The 23607-nt window shown below is 34.2% G+C and overlaps 1 protein-coding gene and 1 long non-coding RNA gene across 4 annotated transcripts; one reads left to right on the top strand and one right to left on the bottom strand.

Moving 5' to 3' along the window:
- Positions 1–670: 670 nt before the first annotated feature.
- Positions 671–21293, bottom strand: LOC105339801 (zinc transporter ZIP10). 3 transcript variants are annotated; one of them, XM_066084952.1, is made up of 9 exons: positions 21279–21293; positions 12813–13327; positions 12460–12655; positions 11971–12140; positions 4589–4765; positions 4129–4279; positions 3339–3665; positions 2642–2829; positions 671–1984 (listed from the first exon to the last, which is right to left on the bottom strand). In XM_066084952.1, the coding sequence occupies exons 2-9, from the start codon at positions 13191–13193 to the stop codon at positions 1835–1837; spliced, it is 1740 nt and encodes a 579-aa protein (XP_065941024.1). In that variant the 5' UTR covers positions 13194–13327; positions 21279–21293; the 3' UTR covers positions 671–1834. The 3 variants fall into 3 exon arrangements, with proteins under 3 accessions (XP_065941024.1, XP_019927587.3, XP_034322427.2); XM_020072028.3 differs by lacking the exon at positions 21279–21293 and adding an exon at positions 13874–13961; XM_034466536.2 differs by lacking the exon at positions 21279–21293 and adding an exon at positions 13874–13959 and having other exon boundaries at positions 12460–12652.
- On the top strand, positions 19522–23544 carry LOC105339800 (uncharacterized). The gene is made up of 3 exons (XR_902058.3): positions 19522–19775; positions 20130–20300; positions 21768–23544. It is a non-coding gene; the product is annotated as an uncharacterized lncRNA (long non-coding RNA).
- Positions 23545–23607: the final 63 nt, after the last annotated feature.

Below are 23607 nucleotides of genomic sequence, written 5' to 3'. Positions count from 1 at the left end.
TTTTCAAGTTTGTTCATTCAACTCTGTGTACTCACAAAAACAGTGATTAGAATACAGTAAAGAGGCCAAAGGGTCATGGCGATTTTATTGTATTTACATCCACTAAGTGTTATCTTCCTGCTTCTTAGAAAAATAGATTGTGCTCATACTGTCATGTTGTAAATTTTGAATTTACCGAGTGACAATTAATAAGAAATTTACTATTTTGTTTTAAAATTTAAAATTTTGCTGCCACCCTGTACATAAAAATTTCACAACATGGCAACACAGCTCCTGACACAACGAACAACGATAAGATTTTATCCATGTATTAATTGATATAAACATTTGAAGATGATACAAACCTTGCAGTTGTTTACAAATGCATGCATAAGCTTTCAGAAACGTGTGACGAGCCCAGTTGGAAACCATTGGACTACCTTACAGGTATTTGGCCCAGGATAGCAATGGTACTGCACCACACTTGAAGTTGAACGTCCGTAGGCTAATTCTTAAAAAAAAAAAGGTTCGCTCGTGCAATATGTAATTTATTAGATGTCATGTCCTCATACTGTAGGAGAGAACCGTTTTTAGAAATTTGGACGTTCAAGTGTGATACAATGTCATTGCTATCCTGGCCAAACACCTGTAATCACTAACAGTGTGATCCAGAAATTAAAATAAAAATAAAAGCTGTATATATTGCAGTTTATTGATAAACATCATGAGTATATCATTTATTAAATATCTCTATATGTACACGTAAATATGTACAAAGGGGGAGAAAAACATTCATATAAATAAACAAAACAATAAACATTTTTAAAAATTTGCATATCATTTTTGAAATGATATTCAGACATGCATGCAGTTATAAAACTTATGTACTCCACAAGCTTGTATACATGTATTTACAATCAAATCACTCTTGCATTGTTTATCAGATGAATTTTCTGTGATATAAACTTTAAACAATCAAACAAACAGTTTGATAAACAAATTGACAAATAGCTGCAACTTTAAGGACCTGACAATAAAATAAAATAAACGACGAATCAATCTATCCAGATATACACTAATGACAAGGCGCTTTAAAATCTTTACATTTGAACACGATTTTCGCCTATAATCTGTTAAATAAAAAAACTCAGAATAACCTGGACAGGTACTATACTGTTTGCATAAGTTTTTGGAGTAACCAAGAAATATCGTTTATCATAATAAATAAATAAATATATATATTTATTATGATAAAAGACTTGCAAAAAATGTTCAACCTTACGGTCTTAAAAGCTGCTACGTACTGAAAAGAAACAATGATGTTATCATTTTCCTTGTTAACTCGAAAAAAAAAAAACCACAAGTTACTAGTAAACGTAACGCCTCACAAAAAGTGTTCAACACACTGAAATGTCCAACAAGTTGCACATTAATTAAAGCCATGCGCAGATCAAGCAATTTTTTTCCGGGAGAGGAGGGTATTTGAGTTTGCCGGGGCGGGGCGGACGGAGCGAGGCATATTCTCGGTATAATTGTACAATGTATATATTTAAGAAATTGACATTTCCGGAGGGGGGGGGGGGGGGGGTTGGACACATGCAGGACTGTAATGCATTTAAATCTATATCATTGTAACGGGAGCACAGCTAAGAAAGCAAGAGAGGATTTCATTGCATCAGGGACACAGTATCACACATAGATTCATTATGCAAAAATGATAAGAACAAACTTAACAATGATAGCGTGAAAGGTTTTTTGAGTATTGTCAGTCATTAATCGTGGCAGTAATCGGTGGCGCAGACCTTTAGTTGGTTCGTACAATGCTGGTTTTTTTCTGGGTTTGTAGATTTCTGTTTTAAGGTTCCATCATGGTTTTCATCTTGTCCTCGTACATGGCGATGATAAGCATGATTCCTATCCCAAGAAACATGCCACAAGCCTGGAACACCAAGTGGAAGAATGGATTCTCGCCGTCTCTGGAGTCAACCGACATCATCTCAGGCAGCTGGAACAACAATTCTAAAGTTACCAAAGACACATTTTTATGAAATAACATATATAAACAATATTTAAGGTACATGTAGTAAAATATAAATGAATCATTTTTTTTAAAAGAATAAACAATTATATTGGATAATTTTTTTCCCTCCACCTTCTCTTGCATAGAAATAAACTAAAACTATAGGATATATACTATTCAATCGAGACGTAACAGAAGAAACACTATTGGTCATTTCAAGCAGTTACAAAACTAAATATTTTTATCCTATTGCTAAAAAAGCCCCTGCCCCTTCAAAAACACATAAAACAATAACAACTATATCCTTACTAAAGAGAAAAAAAATTAAAATTGTCAATAAACAAAAAGAAAACTAAGCGAGTTAAGAGGGCAAGACGGTTGTAGCCATTTTTAAAAGACTTTATTGATCTCCTTTAGAGAAGAGCTCAGATCTGTATAGAAATATAGAAAATGTTATATTTTAACGTTAAAATATACGGAGTTTTTCTTGACTAAATAATAGTTTTTAGCATAAAAATTCATATTTGAAATAAAAGTTAGAGCTGATGGCTTCTTTGTTAACCACCCAACCTCCTTAACAAATGTTCATGTATCTCAACACAGGTAGCAGGAGTAGTTTAAGATTTTTTTCCCCGGAATTACCATGTCGACCAGCGACACATAGAGGAACATGCCGCCGACCACTGTGAAGATCCAGAGACTTGCAGACTCAATATTTCCAAGCATGACTCCAATAAGCATTCCACAGAACGCCAACACAGACGACACCACGTTATACATGATCGCCTGCTTCGGCCTCATTCCCGCCTTCAGTAAAACGGCAAAATCCCCTTAAAAAGAAAAAAAACAACATGTTAATACATGTACTTATATTATTCGTGTTCGAATAGCAGTTCACCACCTTCTTTGTTGAATAATTACACAGTGAATTTATCTTTGAGTTAATGATCCTAATGCTAGTGGGCTACTGAGCTACATAAACTAGATTGTCTGTTCACACCATGCATATATATAAATGAGTGAACCACACCAAACAAAAACAAAAAAATGTATACGAGTAAATGGTAGTATGCATGTCAGATCTTTGACAAAATAGTTTGCATAGGCGTCGGAACCGGGGGGGGGGCTAGCCCCCCCCCCCCCCTTTTTTTTTGCAAAGTTAGACTTAACCATTAGGCACATAACATCATAGAGGGTTTAGCCCCCCCCCCCCCCCCCCCCCCCCCCACTTTTTCTCGCCGGAAATGTAATTGTTCCTAAATATACCTTGAAAGATTGAGAAGTTGGAGTCATAGGCATACTCCCCCCCCCCTTAAAAAAAACCAAAAGAGACATGTACCAATTTCATGAGGCAGTTCATGACAGAACACAGCAATGGTGGTACTGATGCCCCCGGTAACGGATGCGGCGAAGGCCGAGCCTATGGCCAAGCCGTCACAGAAGTTATGGATCCCATCCCCGAGGATCACCATCCATGCAACTGCTGCCACGTCCTTTGGAATTCCGGCATTGTGGGAATGCGAGTGACTATGGGAGCGGCTCAGTTTCCGGGATTTAGTTGATTTGGGGTCCTTCCGGTCCAGTCTCTTTTTGTCTTCAATCTTCTTCATAAGAACTTCGTCCTCGTGCTTTTCCTTGTTTGCTTCCTCGGCGAAGAGTTCCAATGCTTTGAAATGGCGAAAAGAAAGTGTTTATCACATTCAAGGCTAGAAGATTTCTTCTTTTTTTTTTTTGATTTTGTAAAATCTGTAAGATTTATTTTAGTTCTTTTGTTTCTTAAAAGTTTATTACATTTGTACAGTAGTTTCATTATCATTTGTGAGCATCATTTTTCTTGTACTATATAAAACACGAAGTTTCAAAGATACTTGTAATGGTTGGTATTATTTTTTTCAGCTGGGTGATCAACAAAGTACTAGTACACGACACGTACCCACCTGATCTACCTTAAATTTATTTAGTTCCAAACAACTATATAGTAATGGAAAGCAATATATGTAAGCTTTTAAGTTTGAATATTTTCCTCGCAACACCCAAACCCACGAAAATTAGTTCTAAACAAAAATAATGAAACTAGCCTACAGTTTTTTTTAAGATGAATTAATTGTAAAACGACAGGGTCAGCTGACCTCGGTTTCCAGGGTGGATCCCCCAGTTGAGCGATTCACAGTCGTGGTCGTGGTTGTAGACATGCGCCAGTTCGTGGGCCTTTTTGATCTGTTCGATTTCATCCTCACCAAGTTTAGCCGCCAGTTCCAACTGATGTTTATAATGCTCTTCCTACAATTGTGTTTAAGTTTAAATTTATATAAGTTGAAGAATTTTTAAACACTGCTTATTTTTCATTTTATATTAATCTTAAAGATGTCGTTAAAAAAACTTTACAGTAAAGATTACGCACGTTGGTATAAATTGCTCAAATACGCGAATAAATACATTTGCGCATATATATTAATTTTCGCGTACTATGTTGAATGCAAATAATATCCCCCCCCCTAAAAACAAAATCGGATAGCAAAAATATAATAAACGGGTTAGATACTAGTATTATGTCATTGATTTTACTAATTATATGAAACCAATACATACTTCTCTTCGCTTTCTTTTAATATCTGTAATGATGGTCATCATTCTTTCGATGAAAAAGAAGATGAAGATGCCGATGAGAGCCGTCAGTCCTTTGAACACGTTCATTTGCTCATCGGTCAGTCCTTCCCCGGGAGCTGCCTCTTCCTCGCCATGTTCATCATGACCCCCGGCTAGTGCCTTAAAAGGAAAAAAAGTTAATTTACGAAGGGTTGGTACATGTACACAGGAAGCAAAGACGTACTATACACAATAGCATTATTAGAACCATTTTAACAAGGCATTGGACTTTCAGTAGGAAATTAAAAATCTATTCCTTGCGTCAAAACAAGTTAAAAATGACGCTGGTTTCAAAATATACACCGATTGCGTAGTCAAAAACCAGACAAAACTTGATTTCAAAGAGCCATGACTGTGTGGTCAGCAATGAAATTGGTCCCAAATCTAACGCACTTTGAACAAATTTTTCAAAGTGTGTTGCCACAATGCATACGTCACATTGCTGTTTGACACAACTACCCAAAGTCCAAGCTCTTGTTGAAATGGTTCTAATACTTTTGTCATCGTCGTAAACAATGTACCAGTATCCTTTCCTATCTTGAGAGAGCTATGCGGACTGCGGACCGTGGCTTCAGACGTTGATTGTAATTTGTTGAAGTTCAGTTGATAATTTTACGAATGTAGTTAGCGAATTCAAAATAATACACATTATTTGAATTAAAAAGGCGTTACATTAATATTATTTATAATCAAACAATTGTCTTCGTAAACGAAAGCTGACACACGAAAAGGAAAACACATCTTATGAAGCCATCACATTTTTAAAGACTTTTGATTATTCAACAGTACTAGTATATTTTTTTCATTTTTCATTACACTAAATATTTTAAAATGACATTCGATCAAGTTTAGCTCTTTATTTCATTATTGAAGACAATGTCTAGTATTTAAAAAGATTTCTTGAACAACTTTCCGATTCTTTGATAATAGCATTTTTCAGTGATTTTCCCCCGGTGTTTTTAACAATTTTCAAAGAGTTTACTTTACATCCTACTTTACATTCATATTTTAAAGAATTATTTACATGTTCTTGGGATCCTTCTCTGTATTTGTATCTAATTGTATACATGGACCTCATAAACCATTAACCTGGTCTTGAGTGAATGAAGAATTGAGATTGAACACCCGGGAAAGCTATAGACTAAGTGGTATTGATACTGGGGAAATGATGTCGAAAAAATCATAAACTGACTAACAGTACATTATAAATTAACAAAAACAGTTAATGACAGGGGCTAGGATTGTTCTGTTGTGTGTAATTAAACGGAATTAACACTCCTTGGTTTGCATAAAAACGGAAACTGAAGACGAGAAAAGGAAAGTGCAAATCGCCTCAAAGAGACAAGGATTTCTATCAGATCAAATTACAACCTGTTTACATTTAGTTTTTAATTATTCGGAAATGTAAAATTATTGTATACAATATACATATCATTCGCCCCCGGACCTGCATTTGTCAAGACTCACCGCACCATCAATAAACTCACCGCACATCAATAAGACAGTGTATATGTGCTGGAAAAGAACACTTCAAAAACCGACAGTTGGCCTTAATTTCGGAAAACAGTATAATGTCAATATTGTTTACATTTTAGGTTCATAGTACCAAGTCTTGTATTTGTTTTTAAGCATAACATGTAGTATCTGAAAACATGCGTATTGTTTATAGATGGATGCGAAAGTATCAACGACATCACGCAATAACAAGGTTTCTTTAACGAAAGCATAAAATTTAAGAGCCAGTCGGAATATAATAGGGCTTTAATTATTCACGAGAACGAGATAAAATTCCAGGAGTTGGTCGGCAATTTTATTTGTAAGCGCGAAGTTTATAATATAATAAATAATAAATTGATTGTAAAAAGTAAGTAAAATTTACTAAAATACTGTAAATTTACATCAGTACGTCTATGGGACTTTGAGTCTGATATCATCATAATTGTTTCGTGCAGTCCGTGATTTTTCATAGGTCGCTGTAGGTTTCGACCAATCGATAAAGTGGCGTGCAGATTTCAGTCTGGCTGTTTCTATTTAGCTACATGTATGAATTAACTTTCAGTTTTCTTAAGAACAAAATAAATTACACCCGGTATATGTAAATATTTATCAAGAAAAGCATTTTATTGTTTATATTAACATCTTTCTTTTAACTAATTAATAAATTAAGCGTGAAAAGTAAGTAAAGTTCACTAAATTACTGTTAATGTACATCAGTACGTTAGGTAAAAGAAACAGCCAAATCGTTTTTTGGGAGACTTTGAGTCTGATATCATCATTATTATTTCGTGCAGTTTGTGATTTTTCTTAGGTAGTTGTAGGTCTCGACCAATCGATAAACAGGGCGCGTCAGTTTCAGTCCTGTCACTTTCTTGTCAGTTTCAGCCACTGTAGATTTCTACCAATCGATAAACGGGGCGTGTAGATTTCAGTCTGGCTGTTTCTATAGAGCTATGAATTAACTATAAGTTTCCGTAAGAAATAGAGGTAATAATACTTGGTAGATGTAAATATATCCTTTATAATATACAATTGTTTAATGCTTGAGCAGTCAATAGACCAGAATATTTTTCCCGAGGTGCAGGGAACAGCGCAGTATGATCTATTGCCCGAGGCCAACGGCCGAGGGCAATAGATCATACCGAGCTGTTCCCTGCACCAAGGGAAAAAATTCTGGTCTATTGACTGTTCGAGCATTAAATAATTGTTTTATTACCTATACTCTGTCCCGAGTTTTTGCTTCCACCACTTTTTGCTTGATATTTCAATAATAGTAAATACATTTGTGCTCAAACTACGTTCATCCACTAATATAAAAAATGTCCAGATTATCTGTTCTGAAACGCCCCCTCTATCGCTTCAGGTTTCAATACACATCCCGAAATTGAAAGTATACGGAGATTTTGCATTGCAACAGCCATTAATATGCCCGGATGATAACGTTAAAAAATTGCGCGATGTATTCCGAGTGTATTCCGAATGGAGAAAAGATGTTAACATATTCCCCATTATAAATCTCCGTAAGGAATCTGTTTTCGTACCTGTGAATTTTTTTGAGTGGAAAGGGATAATTGTTCAATGAAGATATCTTGGATATATTCCCTTTAAATGATTTCAACTGTATTTCTTTCACAGGTATATCTAACTTTATTAAAAATCATCAAAAAGCGATGGAAGCAATAACTTGGGGCAGACTATAATTTCTTTTTTAGTTTTCGGGGTTTATAATTTGCATATTGCAGATGGTTTTCGTACCATTATGCAATATACTCAGATTTTTTTTTCATCTTTTACATGCACAAAATCTGCATGCATTACAACATCTCAATTTAATATTAGTTTACACAAAGAAGGGGGAGTCTTCCACCCATTTGATTTTAAATAGTCTAAAATTACCTTATATAAAGCTTTAAAACTGTTGATTATTTGATACTCCATTTTGATAACATTGAATTTGGTTTCACTAAGTACTAATAACAGCGTCTATGTAAAGGAATACACATTCCCTGAGAACTATCGAAAGGATGTAACATTAACATACCCGCGTTCTGAAATACGTTGCCTGTCCAATAGATCGCAGTCTATTGACCGGCGGTCCAATAGATCGAAGTCTATTGACCGGCGGTCTAATAGATCGCAGTCTTTTGACTGGCAGTTCAAAATAGACGCAAATATTTAATTTGTAATAAAACAACAAAATCCCTTTGATTAGGTAATATTATTACCTAATCAAAGGGATTTTGTTGTTTTATTACAGATTAAAATTTTTCGTCTATATTGTAAAAGTATTCAGGTTTGAAATTAAGTGATCTATTGAACTGCCGGTCAATAGACTACGATCTATCGGACCGCCGGTCAATAGACTGCGATCTATTGGACCGGCAGCATATTTTAGAAAAAGTTTAATTGCTACAAGATTAAAAGATAACTTAACTATGTTTATCTTACTATTGTTCATAAAATTTATCTTTTAAAATACTAAACAGAATTAGGTAATAAAACAATTATTTAATGTCCGAACAGTCAGTCAATACACCCGAATATTTTTTCCCTTGGTGTAGGGAACAGCTCAGTATGATCTTTTGCCCTCGGTCGTTGGCCTCGGGCAATAGATCATACTTAGCTGTTCCCTGCACCAATGGAAAAATATTCGGGTCTATTGACTGCTCAAGCATTAAATAATTGTATAATAATATACAAAATATATATAATAAAAAATATATCCATGCATGAGTTTCAGCACACTCTTAATCATGCCTTTATGCAATGAGGCATGAAAACCGTTGTAAAATTATCCAGAGTAAAATATGTCAAAAATTTAGGTTACATAAAAATGGTCTCAATGGGATTGACACACTGGGGGAGGAATAAAATAAGTGGTAATTTGGTGATAATATTTGAAATATGCAACTAATAAATGAAATCATGAAGGCATGTGTAAAAGGTCCTTTGCACATGCGTGACCATGAAGCAGCTAGAAGAATTATATATTTTTGATGGGAAGTGCAATAGTTCATTTTTGCACAAATTCATTTTTTCATGTGCTCTTTTAAAAGCAGTGCTCCATTAAAAGTTACAGTAATTCGAGTCTTTTTTTTAATTTTGCAATTGATATCTACATTCAAAATAGATTTTTATTTTTAAAACGACACAGCTTTATTTTTATTGCATATATATACTCCGAAATTATTTCTATATATTAAAGGGGTGTCTATTTCAAAAGGCATCTCTCTAAGGTGAGAATCTTTGGATGTACCTTTACAGTTCAAATAAGTTTTTCTTCAAATTGATTAAACTTATCGGCTATTAAACGTGAATCTGTCTGTATAATAGGATTCATTGAACCCTCCATACCTTGTGACTTTTAATGAAAGTGCGTCACAACCGGGTGATTTCAACATCGTAAAATTGTTTATATCACCAAATATGGTGCTTGACTCTGTGGTACAATAAGTATAGCTTTGGCCTACTGATCCACAGTCCCAAATTCAAATTCAGCTCGGACTTTTGTGTTTATCAATTGCAAAAAAATGTTAAAAAGTTCACCCCCCCCCCCCAAATTTTTCAAGTTGAATGCATGCATTTATGGAATGCAGAAGATTGGGCTTGTGTGCGAATCTTTTGTCATGTTGTAAATTTTGAATTTACCGGGTGTCAGTAAATTCAAAATTTACAAGACACTTTTCTCAAACGTTCCTGGCAAGTAAAATATCAAAATCGGTAAAGAATCCAGGAAAATGTTATTATAAAATTGTTTGGACTATTTCCAAAGGTGTGGGGGACTCTAAAGCTAATTGTTTGTTAAACAATTAAGAAGATGTTTGCATTTTTAAAAAATCCGGGTTCTTTCAGTAATTGAACTGATCAGACCAGCCTATCCTTATATCTCTTGATAATTATCCATTTGTTGGAAAAATGAGTAAGCTCGTATGTCGATATCCGAAAGTCTGAGTCAGTGATGTTTGACAATTATGGTCTTTATGCTTGTTACAATGTACTTGCACTACGCACTCGCTGTATGTCGTTTGAATTGACGCATCCTTTCCCAGGCTTTCATAATCTAGCCTCTCAATCTTCACATGTTTAGTTTACACAAAGAAAATCATTCTTCTGAAAGCAAAATGTGAGACGTTATTTTTGTTATTTTTTACTACAATCGAACATATAAACTTGTAAAAAGCCAAAGGTTTCAGTCGTAGCTTTCATTTCAGTTGTAAAAATTTAAAGTTAAAAAATTATACAATATTGCAAACAATGGGAAATGATGAGTTAAAAATATTTTTCATATTTTCAAGATTATAATGATATTTTCATTGATTCATTCGCATGATAAAGATGAGTTAGTTTGGAGATTAAAATTGAGATGAAAATATGATTATTTAACTGACATAATGGTGTTTAGTGACCACAAACTATAATATAAGTATGGGTTTGATGACTCTGAGAAAGAGATGATTCTTCTATAACAAGATACCCAGAGATTATACAACAAAAATTACGACTTGAAAATTAATACATTATACTGTATATTTCTGTATATTTTGATGGAAATCCACGAGAAAAGAATTGTTTTGATATGGATTGGAGAAGATAACCTAACTATGCATATCCCAATAGTTCACATACAGTCTAAACGATTTTGATTCAAGACTTTGTTTTAATCAAGTAGATTGATAACAATATGTGTAATGTCACAGTGCTACAATGAAAGCAATTCTTCAGTTTAAGATGACACTGGATTACAACTTACTGTTGTCCGTTACTGGATTTGAACGGAATTTTATCAGGTTAAACAATAAAAATACATCTACACAAAAATCATGTACTTAATTCAAGCGATTTTTTCCAAAAGTGCGTTGATTTGGTCACAAATTTAACGCACTTTGGAAAAAAAATTAAAATGCGTAATTTTTTTCAAAGTGCGTTGCCACAGTGCCCTTTCTTCTTCTTCCTTTTTTTTTTTGGTCAATTGATTTCTGCCATTTCGTAGGAGAAAATGCCAGGCATCAAGTCAAATGGATCGAAAATTTGTTGCTTTTGTATACATTTAACTTCAATTTCGCTCTTTATTTCAATTTTTACATGCCCCCCCCCCTAAAAGATGCTACGTGCCTGTAAAAGACGGGGTTAAATAAAATTACCGACAGCAAAGTCTCAATTAACTGATTTAAAGACCGGAAAATCACTAAGATTTAAATTATTTACACGAAAATATTTAACAGTTACCGAATACCATCAAAATATGTACTGTACATGTACATACCATATGGCGAGTATTTTCTGCGGCTTTAAATATTGGCGGATTAGACCCTAAATTGATACTCTGCGTTTCCAATTTCTGCGATTACATAAGACCGCATAAATGAATTTAAACGTGGTACATGTTATCCGAATACTTTGTAGTTAATAATGTTGACTCCGTCTTTCATGCGCAGAAAATAAACAACCGCAGAAAATACCCGTTATACGGCTACACCTCTCTTCCTCAAACCAGCATGTGCAGTGTTTGCCTACGCTAGACGAGGAACAATTCATGAAACAAAACCCATAACACACCTTAGTTGTCTTGTCTGCTATAGTAAGCATTAGGCAAACTGTTAAATGGTCAAGTGCAAAAAGATAATACGATTTAAGTTTGGAACAAAGTTCACCAAGAGTAAATGCCGACCTCAGGTACACAACAATATACATTTATGTAGCGACATCTCATGTTGAAAAAAGAAATATCAATTGACGGATGGTGTCTTAGTGTAGTGTAAAGAAATACAGAATTCGACACATAAGTCTTCTACACACTGTAGAGGGTGGATGGGTGATATATAACTTACATGTGGAATTAAATGGAGCATTGCGTCACCGGATAGAGCGCCGACGGCAAGCGCCACCAGGAACTGGAGTAAATGGTTGTAGAACGGGCCTTGCATGATGGGAATTACCGCCACACCGAGTAGCCCGACCAGGCTGATGATGAGGATGGACAGGGCGCTGTACCCCCACACTGAAATAACACAGGGAGTATATCCGTAAATATAAGACCTGGGTAAACACACAGTTGGGACAAAACTACAAATACTGCTAAATGCAATCTTTAATGATTATTTTAACCTTTCATTCACGTGGATAGGTATAATAAAATGAGTATTTTGAAATTTAATTTCATCACCAATAAGTCACTTTTGTACAGAGAAAAAACTTAATTACTAGTTGTAGCAAAGTCAAATCTGGAATTTAGCAAGGGAAGTTGATAATTTTTCCTCTGCCCAAAATTGCATCTCCAAATGTTATATTACATGTATGGCAATTGATAGCTTCCCTACCACTTAGTGGAATCGAACCCAAGGGCCTCCCTTCAACTTCCTCTTTATGAATGTGCGGTTCTATGTCGCTCTTGCATTCCTCTTTGTCCAGATGTACAATCAGACTGGGACATAGGTTCATGAAGTCTTCTTTGCCAATGGACGATTTGGTTTGGAAATGGTAGGTTCTCAACAATTCAACTGTGCTCAAGCACTGCTTATGAGATAAAATAAAACACATATATATATACATCGATGATTCTGGATTCATTCAATTAAATTATTCACACACTTAAATTTAAATTAAAAAAAAAGATTGTAAGCTGTTAAAAGGGGTAAAATTAAAAATGTAAACAAATAACAAAAGAGGACACCTTTTGGTGATTGTAGTGATCATCAGCCGTGGCCACCGACCTCTTGTGGATGTGTCTATCAGATGGATCGAGGGGGGTGGAAGTGGTCGGACACCCTGCCTCCAGGTCGTGGCAGTGGGAGTCATTCTCTGCAATTCCACCCTCAGAGTTCAACAGAAGACCCTCTCCCGCGGGGACGGGGAGCCCAAGGTTGGCCAGCAACTTCTGTACGTTATCCAGTGGTATTTCGTTATCATCGGTGGAGTACTTTTGGAAAATGGTCGACAAATAAAACAACCGTTCTTTATCGGCTCGTGTGGGTGCTTCGTTTGTCGTGTTCGCGGCCCAAAGGACCCCCACACTACCCCAAAGGAAAAGGACCAGCATCTCCCAGCATAACATGGCAGGTATATAGGTAAGGTTAACGTAGTCCCGGATGATTAAAAAACTGATAAGGCGTCTAAATGTAATCGCTCCTTTATATACAAGTATATAGAAAACAGCGAGTTGTCAGCTTCCTTTAACCGGTGTCCTCTCTACAATAAAGATAAAACAACAATGTGGCCCATTCTTTTACTCACAAGCAATTCACTTATCAAATACAAACGCGTAATTATCGGTTTGATATTGTTTATATATATTAAGTGGATTTTACAAACAAGTTACTTTTATATCGCGAATTTAACTCATTGGAAGATTTTAAAGTTTATTCAAAATAAAAAATCGATGCATTTTCGTATCTTATTTTAATATTTGATTTATTTTAGTTTTAATAAAAATTTATAACTTAGTACAAAAAGGCTAAAACAAACAAACGAACAAACAAAAGCCCGAATTCCCAAAACGAAAAGGTCGATTATTTACCGGTATATTGTTCCTTTTTATAACAAAAGATTTTTAAAAAGTGACAAGAATATCTCAATTATAAGCCATTTCCAAGAATATTGTTTAAATCTATATCGAGGTGTTCTTTTTTATTTTACAGCAAGAAGCAAAAAAAAAAAAAAAACACCTAAAATACAAAAAACATAAAAGCCTTTAAAAAAAACGAAAAAAACAAAACAAAAACAACTTATACATACTCGAAATGTACCTGGCACCTATCTCCTGACGAATTTGAGGACCGTTTGCTAGTACTGCCAGGAGTCCATTGATTTTGAGAGAATAATTATGATTTTAGATTCTATAGTTTAGAGAATTATCCCACTCACAAATAATTATACATTGAATTAAAGAATCGTTGACAGTTAATGAGCCAATGAGGGTTTCATAGTTCTACATAAATCAGAAATATCGTGGGGTTCAATTGAAAAAAAAAATTCACAATTCATTACTGCACTTCACATATTTGCTGAAAATGACCGTTTATTCACAAGCAGATGGCGCGGAGGCGACCTAAATGCCAAATCTGTCCAATGGAACTTTAGTGTTCACATAAAATTTGCGCAGTTATAGACTAAATCGTCCTCTTTGATGAGCAATGCTACACAGGGTTTTACTCTAAGTATAGGGCTATTGTACTCACGAACTTAATTTGCCTTTTTGTCAAGGATAAAACAAAATAGCGATTAGAATAAATTGACGCTGTAAAATGCGACGCTGTAAACTGTCCTCCTCAGTTATCTCTCGGATTTTGCAAGAAGATCAAACATTTCGTTAATTTTGTCAAAATTTCGAAATTTTTGAATGTGAGAATTAAATATCAGTATTATGTAATACAACGCATAGAAAAGCTTTGTGATACAGTTTTCAATCTCTTAAAGTATCAAACCCGCATGACTACGTCATTCCCGTACATATAGAACCATTTTAACAGGAGCTTGGACTTTGGGTAATTTTGTCAAACAGCATTGTGATGTAGGCCAATCAGCTATGGCTCTTTGAAATCAACAAGATTTGTCTGGCTTTTGAGCTAAGACTACACAATCGGTGCATATTTCACTTGAAACCAGCGTCATATTTAACTTGTTTTGACGCAAGAAAAAGATAGTTACATCCTACCGAAAGTCCAAAGTCTTATAAAAATGGTTCTAGTTCCGTTTGTAACCGTCCCATATTATCTAAAACCAAATGCATTCAATTATAGATAAATTCTTATAATTAGGGACTCTGGTGGGCTTTTATTGGAGATACAACCCAGTTATGACAGGCAAGTGTGCAGTGGGAGCATTAAATGCGCATATCTTTGGTCTTATGCTTTGCCATGAAGGTCTTTTTATGTCATTCTAGAAAACTCTAATGTGTTATAAATGTTACTTGTAATTTGTCACATTTGTAGAGCTTTTTCATTTATGTAGGCCCACTTAAAGTCTTTATATTACATTCTTGTCTAAAATTCTGTAACTTACTGTAAAATCATTAGATTTCGTGGGGGTTCAATTTTCGTGGAATTCGTGGGTACCTCTCAGCCACGAATTAACATCCTCCACGAATTAATAAAAGTCATATTTCCTTTTGTAGGTATTAGAAAATACACGAAGTTAATCCACATGAACCTATAAAATTTCAGCAATCCACGAAAATTGGCCCCCACGAATTCTAATGATTCAACAGTATTCATGAAACATTTGCAAAGTACCATTCCTGTTAACCCCTAGAAACTAGTTCAATCTGTTGGGTATTCCTGCCAATGCTGATATATGTATATATTTTTTTCAATACTTTTTGAAGAGAGTAAAACATTTCTGTAGTGTTTTAGTTGTTGTTGTTTTGTTTGTTTGTTTTTTTGTTTTTGTTTTTTTTTGGGGGGGGGGGGTTCCTATCCAATTTAGCACGTAGGGTTTTAACTATTATCATCTGACCTACTGACATGTTTAACTTATATATGATTATGTCTAATGTAGAAAAGGGATTACTTCTGAAATTTTTATATTAAAACCGGTTTTTGATATCCAAATCTTGATATCAAACAATATAAAAACTTACCAACATGATTTGGTATGTGTAGAGATGGGAGGCTTAAAATTAAAGGGGCATGGTCACGATGTTGGTCAAATTTAATTTTACTGTTTTATTATTTACAATGCTTTAGGAATGTATTTCTAATAATCATGTGAAATTTGAGAGTCAGACATAGAGTTTTAAGACAGATCCAAGGCTCACAATTCTTTGTCATGTAAACAAGGCTCGTGCCCTGTTTTTGTTTACGTAGGTTCAATATACCAGTAAAATATCTTTTTCAAGCTGATTTGTCTATCTTCTTTTTCATTTAAAGCATTAATAAACAGTTTTTTTACGATTAACACGATCATTTCAGGTCTAAAACTGGAATTTTCACTTCAACATTCAAAATGTAAACAAATGCCTTACTGAGGCATTGTTAACATTAAAATCGAACAAATAATTTTTGACCAAAATCGTGACCATGCCCCTTTAGAGGGACTTTGACACGATTTGAGCTCAAAATTTAAAAGTTTATTTTTCCAATTTTAATGTTTAGAATGGTTAATATTGGTAATATTGGTACCTTTAATGCTTTATCAAAATTTGAAAGTCAAATTTTGAGTTTTAAGCAAGATACATAGTTTGAAAATCTTTGTTTTGTAAACAAAGCTTGAGTTTTGTTATGGTTTACTGTGTTGGTGTTTTATTGGTGTAAATCTCTATCAAATGTTGCTTTTTCTGTTTATCATATTATCTATGAACACTTTGAATCAGTTTACCTGGTTTTCCACGAATCATTTGGTCTTAAAAACGGTAATTCCATACTTTACAATATTTGTAAACAAATATAAGACTCGAGCTTTGTTTACATAACAATGACTTTTTACCTCTGTATCTCTCTTAAAACTTTACTTCCAACATTCAAATTTTGGTCAAGTATTCACAATGAGCAGGTCGATCAACTATTTTATACATAAAATAAGAAAAAGAAAATTTTGATTTAAGTCAAGGGGATTCTGTATCTCCAATTTTTTTTTGATAAAGATGAATAATCAATAAAAATTCTAGTCATAGTATATATATGCCTGTATATTGCTTATAATGATAGACTTTTTCCTGCAAGTTTTCATTCAAAATATGCCAAAACTGACTGCTATAGTCTGCTACTCACCAACAGAAGACAAAACGAAAGAAGACAAGAATTATTTTTATGAAGAACTGCAGAACGTTCTGGAGGAAACACCAGTCCATTATAGACACCTTATATTGGGTGATTCGAATGCAAAGGTTGGCAAAAAACAACGAGGGGAAAGAATCCATGATGGGAAAACATGGTTGTAGTGTGATGAACAACAAAGGTAGCAAAATAGTAGACGTTTGTTGTAAGAGTATAAAAATTGTTGATTTAAATAAATGAATAAAGTTATTGTAATTAATACATCTAAACATTATACATATAAAAAAGTTAGATCCACCATTTCTTTTAATTCATTCACCTGTACATATACCCTAAGGGCAGTGCTTGATCAAGAGTTGGTCAGTGGATATTTGTGATCTTGGTTTTTATTGGTTGTTTGTGTCAGGTTGAATTTGGTTGGTTTGTATATCTTGCTTTATGTGTTTTACCGCCAAGTCTGGGCATTGGCCAGAGCAGACATATATCTATATTGACTAGCAATTGAATTCTGGACCAGACCTTGCTCTTTTTCTTGGCTTATATACATTACGAATGTTTGAGTCACTGTGTCTGAATAAATTTATAGGAGCCACCGGACCATTAACAGATCATTATAGAATTCACCGGATGGTCACGCGCAGAGTCCAACTGACCGAGCACTAATAAATAAGAGGTGAACTAGAGGAACCCTGCAGGAGCTTTGAGAGGGACTAATGAAGGAAGTGACCACACAATTGTCTTAGTGAAACTGAAATTGAGAAATAGAGGGGAACGTTGATCACCCCAAGCGAGCAATATTCCACATTCGTAAAATCATTTCAGCTTCAGCTCGAGGTTAAAAACCCTTCGCCGTCTTAAGGATACACAACAACCCGACTCCGAACAATTCAACACATCAGTGGTAGACACAGTAAAGAGATACTTGGGTTGAAAAGAAAGAATGGATAACACCAAAGACATGGAAATTCAACGAAAAAAGATGCAAAGTATAAAAGAAAATACATGTAAGTACGTACAAACAGCCAAGTCAGTCAGACTAAAAATCAGCAAGGATGTCTATTATTTCTGGTCTCGTCGCTGCGTAGATATAAGGAATAAGGAATCATTTTCTGAGTATTATGAGGTGATAATTTTGGTCGGGGCATGATCAAATCCATATGATAGATTTGATCACGCCCCGACCGAAATTATCACCTCATAATATTCAAAGAATGATTCCTTATTACTTATATTTATATAATTTTAAGCCATCGAACGATTAAATATTTAAATATAAATAAGCAAACCCCGCTGGCGCCTCAATTTGGCGTCATTTGTATTATGGGTTATATAGTACAAAATCGATACGTAGTGTTATCACAGGCAAAGACACTGGAAAATGTAAATATACATGTATATTTACATTTTCCAGTGTCTTTGCCTGTAATTACCACCAGGTAGGCTAGTATAGGAATATCCTGTACATGCATTCCAACAGTCGATCACTCGAAGATGTTGACTTTGCATATGACACCGCTTTACAAGCACAATGATATCAGGATAAAACTGATGAACTAGTCAAATATAGCAGACATATTGGACTTAATATGAATGTTAACAAAGCAAAAACATTTAAGATAAATCTGATGACAGCTAGATAGCAAAGTCACAGTCAACAGCAACATAATTGAAAAAGACAACGATTTTGTATTTCTACTTTCTCAGCAGTAAGATATAGCAGATGGATGCTCTACAATAGATGTCCAATAGAGAATAACCAACGTCCGTGCTAAGTTTGCAAATCTACAAAACATCTGAAAGTCATCAAATATCCGGACCCAACCCAAATTCTTGATATTCAAACCAACCATAAACATGGAGTCCTCCTATATGGTTCTGAGTCCTGGAGTGTGACAAATACCATCACCCCAAAAATAGACATCTTCATTCAAGCAAGATGTCTCCGCAGGATTCTGAAGATATTCTTGCCAAGCAGGATCTGCAACGAAAAAGCTGTGCAAGAGAACTCAAATAGCTGCCATAGCTGACAGGATTAAAGAAAAGAAAATGTGTTAAAGGAAACATTAGAGATAGCAAGCTAGGGTAGCCTTAATATGGACTCCACTTGAAAAAAGAAATAGAGGGCGGCCAAAGGAGACATGGTGGAGGTCAGTTGAGAAAAAGATAAAAGATCACGAATGGACGCGGGACATGGTCCAGCATAGCCATGGTTCGTGCACGTGCGTGCGTTTCATATAGTTGGATTTTCAATTATCACATACTAGTATACAAATAGGCTACGTACAATCGTTACCTTTATCACAAACTGAATTTGATTTCTTTAAGGGGGGGGGGGGGGGGGGGGGGTTCCGGACCCTCCTTCTAGATCCATGTACAATGATTCTGAGAAATCTAAATTGGTGATTTCATCATGCGCATATCCAAATTTTTGGGAATCAGAGTTGAAAATATCACTTAGAGTTGAATAGTGACATCCTAATTAATTCGTGATATTTTCAATTCCCGGTTCAGCAAATATGTTTTCAATGTAAATAAAAATTAGAATATTCATACTTCAAACAATATTAAATGAATTCTGTTTTACTCGTGACGTTTGCATGTTGATTTTCAATATTTCGTCTTTCACACACACTCACTATAATTATGATCGGGATCGAAAAACACCTGAAAGGTCATAACGTCTTCTGCTTACGCAACTTTCAGGGAAGGGAATGGTTGAGGATTGTCACGTACATGCCGATATCTCTTGAACTTGAATGGGTTAAAGGTTACGGATGTCAAATGATTTATCGAATAGAGCTTTGAATGATCTCATCACATACTAAACTAAGGAAATTGCGTTATTACGTTACCCAGTTGAGGATTGTGTCGATGCGAATTTTCTCGTCAGTTTAAAACTAAAAGCCGGTTTCACAATTTAAAAGGTAATGTTGAAGTCACTCTGTCTCAATACTGTTATGCATATATCTGTAACGTAATAATTAACATGATGAACAATTTGAAAAATACGTTTAAGTTCTAAACAAATGCACTTCAGCTGATGCATGGAATTGATGCATGGAATTTGGTGTCCCAAGGAAATGTCTTGATCACATTAGGGACGTCATACTTATATTCTAACAATATACTAAATGTTCTTTTTCAACCGAGCTCTCGGTATTAAAAAGAAGCATCCATAACTCATCATTAATGTTTAACTCTAATTTGTCTAAGAATTATTACTAGATTACAATGAGAAATGAAACTTGACAAAACAGAGAAGTACTTTTATATCACAGATATGCCAGATGGGAAGTTGACAGAATCTGAGATGGATTCCTCAGGCATCAGGAATTGGGAAAACAAGCTTAGTGAGGAGGAGAGAGCCAGAATAGCTATCATGGAGTGGAAAAATGACCAGAAAATTGACTATAAGAAACCTCTAAAAGACTACCCACAGATTGGTTTTGGTATGAAATCATCACAGGCATATATCAATAACTTATACATATAAAATCTATCATATCAGATTGATGCTGACTCTTTCAGAGCATGGGTTGAAACATATAGTAGCCCTAGTCAACAACTTCGATGTGGATTAACCAATTAAATTATGCTGATAGTCTGTGAACCAGAAAACACATATCGTCTTCATTTCTGCTTTTATGAACAGAAAAATTGATAAGAATGAAATTTAAAAAATTTGATTACAAAATTCATATAAATTGGGTTAAAATTAATTGATGTTTTTAATACATTGTTATTTGATTTTGTAAAGTGAAAACTGTCCCAACTCAGTTTTTATGAGTTTAAAAGCTGTAGCTATTGAATTGGTAACTTTTTTCAGTGTGACATAGCATTAGTCCTAATTACAAATTGACCACTAAGCTTTACTGACTTATTTTCGAGCAGAATCTACGATTAAAGTTGTTCATGTTTATACATGATGAAAAACCCCCCTGAAAGTTGCAATCAACAGATATTCAGAGGCGGGCGGCAATTCTAAACAAACATTAATTTTATTTTGGTCTAATGGCCGGGTCATGTAAAAAATATACAGACTACTGTAAAGTTAAAACTTATTGTACATGTATGTATTGTACAGCATGTTTAATGGATAAAATGTACATGTACAACATAGCAGCAGCTCAGTTTTTTTTTAGAACTTTATTCTTTGAAAACAACAAGTTTTAGTTCAATATACACTTCAATATACTTCATATAATTACCTTTATGAACATTTATAATATGAAAATAAAAAACAGTACAGGTTCACTTTGGAATTCAAATATTATGTAGTACCACCAAGGAAGGCCCTGCATGACTTATAAGGGAGGAAGTACTTCAAGTAGATAACGGTAGTAATTTGTACCTTTAAGGACAAAACATTAATAAAGTCATTCACCACTATTCACTTAAAAACAAATAAAAATATATTTGTACATTACCAAAAGCTAACAGTTTCTGCGATAAATTCCAAACAATCCATTCTGGAAATTGTGAATGTGTGAAATTCTGAAAACCCTGAATTCGTCTGAACTGTTCCAGTTTACGTTTCTGATATAAAGCTTATATTCTAAAAACAAGTTTGCATCCAATATTTTTAGGTAGATAAATGAATTGTTAATTCATTGCCCAGTGCAACAGCAGGAGAAAGGGCTGGTAACAGGTGAAGTGAATTGTTGTCTTGAAATGACCATGAGCTTCGAATGCACATGTTTCCGTCACCTGCCACTTGTCCCCCGGGTCATTGTTATGTTGTTGTGACCTTTTGTGACCTTTATCATTTGTCAAACTACCATGATTTAATTGTCAAATTTGTGTTTGATTGATTTGACCTTCAGTTACATGGTACTTTAAAAAATTTGTCAGTTTTTTGTTTTTGTTAATCTTGAAAACTGAAATTTTTACTTACTTACTTTCTTACATATTTTCAGGTTTAGCAGGAATTGCAGCAATTGCAATAGGCAGAGCTCTTTATTACAGAAGGTACAAAAGGTTAGCGAGTAAATATCAGCATGTGGAGTTTTCACAATATCTTATACACACACGTGTGTATGCTCAAGGATTTTTCGTTGTTTGTGCCACTAGTATCGTAGCAAAACCTGTTTTCGAATATCTGTGGAAGAAATATGTAAAGCCGGAAGACCCTAGTCCTTCAGATCAACCAAAATCATCTACTAATGAATAGTCAAACATTATTTGTTTTTAGTTTTTATGAATGGGCTTTGTACCCTTTTATCTGTTTATGGAAAGTGTTTTTATATTATATTGAATTTTTGCATGTTGTTCAGTAATTTATGTCATTAAAAGATGTTGTTACGCAGTATCTGATGTTGAAGTGGATCTTCATTTGTGTACATCGTATTTGATAATAAAAGAATTCATGTATAACAATTGTATGTATACAAGTTATGTGGTTTCAGTGAAACAAACTGTACAATCGCATTTATTTTAAAGTCTGGTGCTAAGCTGAAAAAAATACCAGGTGTATTTGTTTCCTTAATAGGTAGATAGACTCTTGTAATTCAATAAAAACTTTATGCAGTAGTATGAGAAAACAAAGTTAAAATAAGATTAATATTAGACAAATAATCACTCACAAATTATTCAATTCATGGGTAAAATGTTTTGGTTCCATGCATCACAAATTTTGGGTTTGAACATCAATACATATCATTGCATCGGAGGCCCTTTTGTTTTCCTCGCAAATCTCGTGAGATTTAGTCCAAGGTTAATAAATTAAAAAAAGATATTGCATGTAATGTAAAGTCATGCAAAGAAATAGAAGTCATTAATATGTATGTTATTACATCTATTAATTTAGTGTAACAAATTTAACTATGCATATAAGTGCCTATTGTGGCACAAATTAATAGGGTAACAACTCGTGGGCCACAAGGATATATATATATGGTCTGCACCCAGGTCAAGGCTCAGGAAGGCAACAGCGAGTAAACATATTCAATTCGACTTGATTGACCATCTGATTTTTGCCTTTGATTTTAAAATTAAACTCAAAAGTTCATGACCTATCAGGTATTTGAATGTTGCATTGTATGGCTCTCTGTGCCAACATAAAAAAATGCAAAGCCAAGTTAATTTTTTTATACCAGTCATGGTACATTTTTTCCTAAGATAGAGAAATAATGGTATTTTGCTGTCAACAATTGCACTGCACCAAACTTAACATGGTTTTAAAATATTCTTGCCATCTTTTAATTAATTTTTATAATACTTATCATCAGCTCTGGCAAATTGATGTACCTTTTAAAACTTTTAAAATGTATATTTGTTGCTGCTTTCATTTAAGATATAAAATAATATCTGTTGTGGTAAATGTATTTTGAAGGGTTAATTTTTAATTTCCACTTTGATCCATAAAGTTTTGTTTTTGCAGTGCATGTCCTTTTTGACTTTGACATAGTGACTACTTCTGTTTGAAAAAATATTCTTTTCCTTTACCGTTTTGCCTTTGAATAATGAAAACCTCATATGTTGACAATCCTCCAAAAACCTGAACAAACCAAATACATGTACATGTAAATAAATGTTTAATAAAGAAGGGCAACTTTTTCTTTTCAGAATACCGGACAACGGTACTGAAAAGAATAAAATACTTGATCATTTATTGCAATCTTATTATGATTGAACCTATATTGATTGTTTTAAATTTCCAGGGAAAATAAAAGTTTTATTTTTTAGAATGAGAAAGTGTTTGTTTTTCTTTGAACAGGGTATCATTAAGTTCCTTTCAGTAAACAGAAATTCCCTGTA

Source organism: Magallana gigas, chromosome 5 (assembly GCF_963853765.1).
Source record: "Magallana gigas chromosome 5, xbMagGiga1.1, whole genome shotgun sequence".
NCBI classification, from domain to species: Eukaryota; Metazoa; Mollusca; class Bivalvia; order Ostreida; family Ostreidae; genus Magallana; species Magallana gigas.
This window is presented reverse-complemented; position numbering and strand designations above follow the sequence as displayed.